The 6,038-nt window shown below is 57.9% G+C and overlaps 1 protein-coding gene across 1 annotated transcript; it reads right to left on the reverse strand.

Moving 5' to 3' along the window:
- Positions 1 to 313: 313 nt before the first annotated feature.
- Positions 314 to 5,281, reverse strand: DHH (desert hedgehog signaling molecule). The gene is made up of 3 exons (XM_023210594.2): positions 4,677 to 5,281; positions 1,577 to 1,838; positions 314 to 939 (listed from the first exon to the last, which is right to left on the reverse strand). The coding sequence occupies exons 1-3, from the start codon at positions 4,977 to 4,979 to the stop codon at positions 314 to 316; spliced, it is 1,191 nt and encodes a 396-aa protein (XP_023066362.1). The 5' UTR covers positions 4,980 to 5,281.
- Between the last annotated feature and the right edge of the window lie 757 nt (positions 5,282 to 6,038).

The raw sequence follows: 6,038 nt of genomic DNA on the forward strand, positions 1-6,038 counted from the left end.
ATGGTCTGGATCTTCTGACCTCGTGATCTACCCGCCTCGGCCTCTCAAAGTGCTAGGATTACAGGCGTGAGCCACCGCGCCCAGCCTAAATAGTCCTCTTTAAGGAGTGCGCACCATCAGCCCCACCTACCTAGGACCCGGGATCACCTCCTCTAAGTTCGAGGTTGCCCCTAAGCCAGGCATAGCCCCATTTTCTCCCTCCCCCTCCCTCTCCCTCCCTTCCAGTCGGCATCGTCTGCTGCCCACACCCCCACATCTCAGCCAGCAGGCCCTCGTTTCCTCGGGCGCTTCGAGGTTTCTATGCCTGGGACGCTCAGCCCAGCAGCTCCTCTGCCAAGCGGTAGAGGAGCCGAGAGTACCAATGCATGCCAGTCGGCTGGACGGCCCCGCCAGGGAGCAGCGCCCCTAGCGCGTGCAGCAGTCGCAAGGGGGCAAAAGCGCGGTGCGCCCACTGATGACTCTCCAGAACCGCGTAGCAAGAGGCCAGGACATCGTTCACCAGCAGCGTCCCGTGCGCTGTGAGCGGCGCGAACACGCCCACGGCTTCCTCCCGCGCCACACGGGCCACGCGCGTTGGCCGAAGCGCGTCCCCGCCGGGCGCCAGCACCGAATCCCCAGCGCGTAGCCGGCGCGCGAACACCGGTGCAAAGTCGCCTGGCGAGGGCGCCGGCCCTCTAGCCGCAAACACCAGGTGCCAGGGTGTGAGCAACAGTTTGCGTGGGGGCCGCTCGGTCTCCACAGCCACAAATGAAGCCCGGCGCTGCAAGTCCCGGTCCAGGAAGAGCAGCACCGGCGTGGGCACCACCCGGCCTGACGCATCGGCAGCCAAAACCCAGTCTCCGCGGTGCAGTTCCCGCAGCCCCTTCCGCTCGCCGCTCCACAGGCGCACAGTTGCATTTCCCGGAAAGCAGCCGCCCGCCCGGACCGCCAGTGAATTATCTGCAGGGAACAACCACAGGGAGGATTGAATCAAGACCAGTGGTTCCAGAATGATGGTACCGAGTCTCAAGGCCAGCGCAGACATCGCCAGTCCTGGACAACACAATTTCCCATTAACCTGACTGGCCCCAACCTGGGCAGAAAAGGAAGGGTGGTTTTCTTTCTTTTCTTTTCCTTTTTCTTCTCTTATTTATTTATTTATTTATTTATTTATTTATTTATTTAGAGATAGAGTCTCCCTCTGTCGCCCAGTAGATGGAGTGCAGTGGCAGCATCTCGGCTCACCGCAACTTCTACCTCCCGGGTTCAAGCGATTCTCGTGCCTCAGTCTCACGAGTAGCTGGGATTACAGGCATGCGCCACCACGCCCGACTAATTTTTGTATTTATAATACAGACGGGATTTCACCATGTTGGCCAGGCTGATCTCGAACTCCTAACCTCAAGTGATCCTCCCGCCTTGGCCTCCCAAAGTGCTGGGATTAGCGGTGTGAGGCACCGCCTCGGCCCCTGGACGGGTGTTTTTCAACACTAAAGCCCGCTTGGTCTCCCCTAGGGTGGCAACAGGACTACTGCAGACTCAGTTTCCCGGAGGGAGCCCCCTTTGGGCGGATTTTACCACCCTCCTCCTACTGTACCAGCTTTGACCGACACGTGGACGTGGTTGCGGGACTCATAGTAGACCCAGTCGAAGCCGGCTTCCACTGCGAGGCGCGCCAGCAACCCATACTTGTTACGGTCGCGGTCAGACGTGGTGATGTCCAAAGCACGGCCTTCGTAGTGGAGTGAATCCTGAGCGTGGTGGCCGTCCTCGTCCCAGCCCTCAGTCACTCGTAGGCGCACTCCGGGCCACATGTTCATCACCGCAATGGCCAACGCGTTCACCCGTTCCTTACAACGCTGGCGGGGAATAAAGGAGTCAGTCTCCCCACCACCGCCCTGTGGGCAAAAGGGACCTGGATAGGACGGTTGATTCTTTGTTATTCCGGCCCCACTCCTCCCCCTCCCAGCTTTTGAGTGTCCTGGAGAAATGAGAATCTGAGTAGATGGTAGTCGCCAATCTGCACTCCGTTCCCAGGGCGTTGTTGGAGAACTGTGGGGTCACCTCTGAGGTTGAGAGGGGATGCCCATACCTACCTCCTTCCCCATTTTTAATGCCCGTCCCTCACCCCTATTGGTTCTGGGACAGCGGCTTAACCTGGGAGAAGGCCAGAGTTGGGAGGGCGAATGGAAGCGTGGTCAGGGAGGGCCTGGTTGCTCCCGGGGAGCCCCTGTTTGAGCCTGGCCCCCGCCCTAGGCACCGGCTCTCCTCCCTCCTCCTGATTCATCTTTTGTTTCACTGCCTTCCCTGGCACCGGGCATCGCTTCCTTCCTTCCTTCCTTCCTCCTCCTCCTCCTTTCGGCCCCTAGCATTAACCCCTTCGTGCTCCGGGTGCCCCCTCTTCGTGCACAGAGGTGCCCAAGAGGAGCTGTGCGGGATCAAGGCTGCTGGAAAAAGGATTGGGGTGGCGGGGGTTGCGCGAAGTACAATGGCCATTCTCCGGGATGACTTAACCGAGCGAGAATCCTGAGCCCAGGCCGGGGACGCGCAGGGAGAAGCGGACTCAGCAGCTCCGGCCACAAAGGCGCTTTTCAGCCGCCCCGGCTCAGGGAGAGGAAAGGGCAGAAAGCCGCGCCCCCCATCCCTGCTCCGTCCGGCTAGGTCCCCTCCCCCCGCGTGGCCAGTCTTCCCAGTTCCAGCTAAGGCTCTGCCGGTCCGGAGAGCCCCATCTCTCCCATCTCTGCTCTAGATGCAGCCCAGAAGGGCGTGAGAATAGCACCTGAGAATAACGGGATCCTTGCGCGGATCTGGGGAGCCCCCTGCAGGGTGAGAGTGGAGAAGAGGAAAAGAAGCTGCGGCTGTAAGCCTGCACCTGGGGGAGTGAGACCACAGTTATCTTGGCCGCTCCAGCCTGGAAGCGGGAGACCTTGGCGCACACCATAGCAGGGACACCGCGGGAGGAGGCGCAGAGGGACATCTTCCTTTTTTTCTTTCCCCTCCGACTTCTCACCTCGGACTTGGTTTCCTCCTAACAGAAGGACACTTTTCCCCTCTCCTTCTCTAGTCGCCTCCACCTCCGCAGAGTTGGGGGGTGGGGGAAAAACAGGAAAAGTGGTAGCTCCTTCCAACTTTGTCGTTTCGTCCCCTAAGGAGGCCCCGAGGCCCTGACCTGCGGGGGCAGCAGCCCAGTGCAGAGCCAACTCAATGGAGGCCTTTTGAGGCCAGGGTGTGGGAGATAAGCAAGACTGAGGGGGCTCCCAGGCCTGTCGGAGCCCCTCCTGAGCCTGTCCCTTGTTCTGCCCACTCTGCTGCAGGTGGCAACCAGAGAAAAGGGTCACAATGTTCCACGGCCAAGGAGGAAAGAAGAAATGCCCTTTTTCCAATCTCTGGGTAGGAGGAAGGCTTCAGGGCAGAAGCAAAAGGAATTCTTTCTCCCCTGGACAGGTTTTCCTAACAAAGTAACCTGGAAAACTATGGCAATTAATCAGAGGAAATCCGTACCCCTCCCTCTCCCCTCACCTCCCCACTCCATACACAATTAGGTGGTGTAATGGAAAGTATATAGGGCTTAGAATCAGGAGTCCTGAATTCTAGTCCCAGCTATGCCCCTTTAAATTGTGAGAGTTTAAATTGCTTTTCCTCCTGGAGAAGTCCAGCTCTCAGATATAAAATGAGGGTGGCAGTTAGGGTGGGGAGGGTTGGAGGAATGTGATCTCCCAAGTTTTCTTTCAGTTCTAACATTTAAGATCACTGGCCAGGCTGAAGTGGCTCACACCTGTAATCCCAGCACTTTGGGAGGCCGAGTGGAGAGGATCCCTTGAGCTCAGGAGTTCAAGACTAGCCTAGGCAACATGGCAAGACCTCATCTCTACAAAAAATAAAAAATAAATCACTGGCCAGAGGTGGTCCTTCTCTTCCAAGGCATTGCCCACCTGACTCTAGGCTGATTCAGTTCCAGTGCTCAAAAATGGTAGTTGAATTTATCTTAATTATGTAATTCCAAGGAAAGCCCCTGAGATAGGCAGAGCTTGGAAGACTTAGGAGCCCTCTGATTCTCAGGTGGGCCCATCTGTTATTCTCACTGAGGATGACTTTTTACCCCAAGATTGTCGTTTGGACCCTAGGATAGCCCTAGAATAGACCCTAGAATAGATGTGTCCTGGTTCTAGGACGTTTCCCATTCCAAAAGCAATTTCTGCCCAGCCCCTCCTCAGGTACATGGTCTGGTGACCTGACCCTTGGCCACCCCTGTCCCAGCCCTTTTCAGTCTCTTCAGCCCACAGAGCTTTTCTACAATCAGGTCAGGAGCCAGGCTTCTGTCTGCTGCCTAGCCAGCTCCTGGCCCCCAGCTCACCCCAGCCCTTCCTGCCTGGCTGGGTGGCTGACCCCCGGTCCACGCCTCAGCCATTTCCCGTCTCGCCTGCCGCCATCCTCCTTTCCCCGCCCTCACTGCCTCTCCCAGCTTCACTCTCACTAGTCAGTCCCTCCTCCCCTCCCCATCCCAGACTCTTCTAGTCAGGATCCCTCCTAACCACTCTGTCCAGCCAGTAAGGATTTTTTCCCCGGGGGCTGGTGACAAGGAAGATCTTTAAGGCTAAAGTCTCTGTAGGTGAAGCTGGACTCACCCTCCTGGGCTGCCACAGGAAAACGGAGGAGCTGGCAGTGCCCTGGCTCAGGTAGGGAGAGGCCCTCCTTACCTCGGTCATCAGGCGGTCGGCACCACTGTTCTCCTCATCCTTGAAGATGATGTCGGGGTTGTAGTTGGGCACGAGGTCGCGGAAGCGCTCGGAGCCCCTTACCACCCTCCCCTCGGCAGGCCCACTGGCGCCCAGGGTCCGCTCGGGCACGCCGGGCACAAATTGCTTGTAGAGTAGCGGCACGAGCTGCTTGCGCGCATAGCGGCGCCGGCCAACCGGTCCCCGGCCCGGCCCGCAGCTCTGGGCTGGCAGCGCCAGAAGTGCCAAGCAGCACAGGGGCAGCAGATTGGTCAGGAGAGCCATGGATACAGCGGACCTGGGCCAAGAGCGAGCGTTCTTGTCCTCACTAACTCTCCTGTCAGTTAGGCATCTCCACAGGCACCAGAGAGGGCAGCAGGCAGAGCTGCCCCCAGAGTGCCCTAAAGCTCTTGTGGCTCCGTGCACCTGGCTGCTGCTAGCTCTGCCCACGTGCCCCCCGGGGGCGGGGGGGGGGCGTCTTAAGACCTGCTACTGACGAACCATCATAGCAGGGAAGGGGGGTCGTGGGTGAGTGCCAGCCCAGCCCGTCTCTGCTGCAGGACTCTGGTGCTGCCAGAACGCCCGGACTCCAGACTCCGCCTTAAGTGGCCCCTGGCCCCGCCCTCCGCCCTTCTCCCAAGATCGTCCCACCCCCTCTCACCCGGGCGGGGGATCTAGCCGGTCACTGCTGGTCCATTTTGCGACTGAAGTGTGTCCCATCCTGGAAACCAGGCAAACACCTGCCTAGGAAATCCTTGTAGCTTTACAGTCCTTGGCTGCGTAAGTATCTTTCTACCTCCAAGCCTAAACTTGGAACCACACCACCATCCTCTGATACTCGAATTGGAACTTTTGCTCTCTCAAAGCCTACCCTGGCAGGCCATGCCCTCCGCTGTCATCCAGGAAGTATGGGTTCCAATTTCTGCCCAAGACCAGCCAAGCCCTTTGGGCAGACAACCAGAGCCTCCCTTCTCTGTGGTCCTCCCCAGATCTCCCCAACTTCCATCTCTCCTCACACTCAGCATTAAGCAGGACTGGGAGGTGAGGATACCAGGGGCCCATTTCTCTACTAACTTTACAATCTCCTTTGGAACTTCCCCAGAACCAGGGACAGAGCTTGGTACTTATTGTCTGGTTTAGGACTTCCAACTTTTTTCCCCTTCTCTTCTTTGCCAGGCATCTAATAGCTGCTGCTTTTCAAATGAATAACTTGCCGGTTGGAAGCTGCTGAAGGGCAGTGGACATTCAAAAGTCTTTGTAAGAGGTGAGGATCACTTCCCTTAACTGTCCATCTAGGCACTTCTCCAGCTTTCTCCCTCTCTGGACTCCCGGGGCTCCATTTTC

This window comes from Piliocolobus tephrosceles, chromosome 10, assembly GCF_002776525.5.
Source record: "Piliocolobus tephrosceles isolate RC106 chromosome 10, ASM277652v3, whole genome shotgun sequence".
NCBI classification, from domain to species: domain Eukaryota; kingdom Metazoa; phylum Chordata; class Mammalia; order Primates; family Cercopithecidae; genus Piliocolobus; species Piliocolobus tephrosceles.

Excerpts from the sequence above, each read along its gene's own strand:
- DHH (XM_023210594.2), bottom strand. The coding sequence starts at position 4,979 with ATGGCTCTCCTGACCAATCTGCTGCCCCTGTGCTGCTTGGCACTTCTG. Across the intron at positions 1,839-4,676 it reads CCGACCGCCTGATGACCGAG|CGTTGTAAGGAACGGGTGAA; the intron begins GTAAGGAGGGCC and ends ATTCCCCGCCAG. Across the intron at positions 940-1,576 it reads CCACGTGTCGGTCAAAGCTG|ATAATTCACTGGCGGTCCGG; the intron begins GTACAGTAGGAG and ends TGTTCCCTGCAG.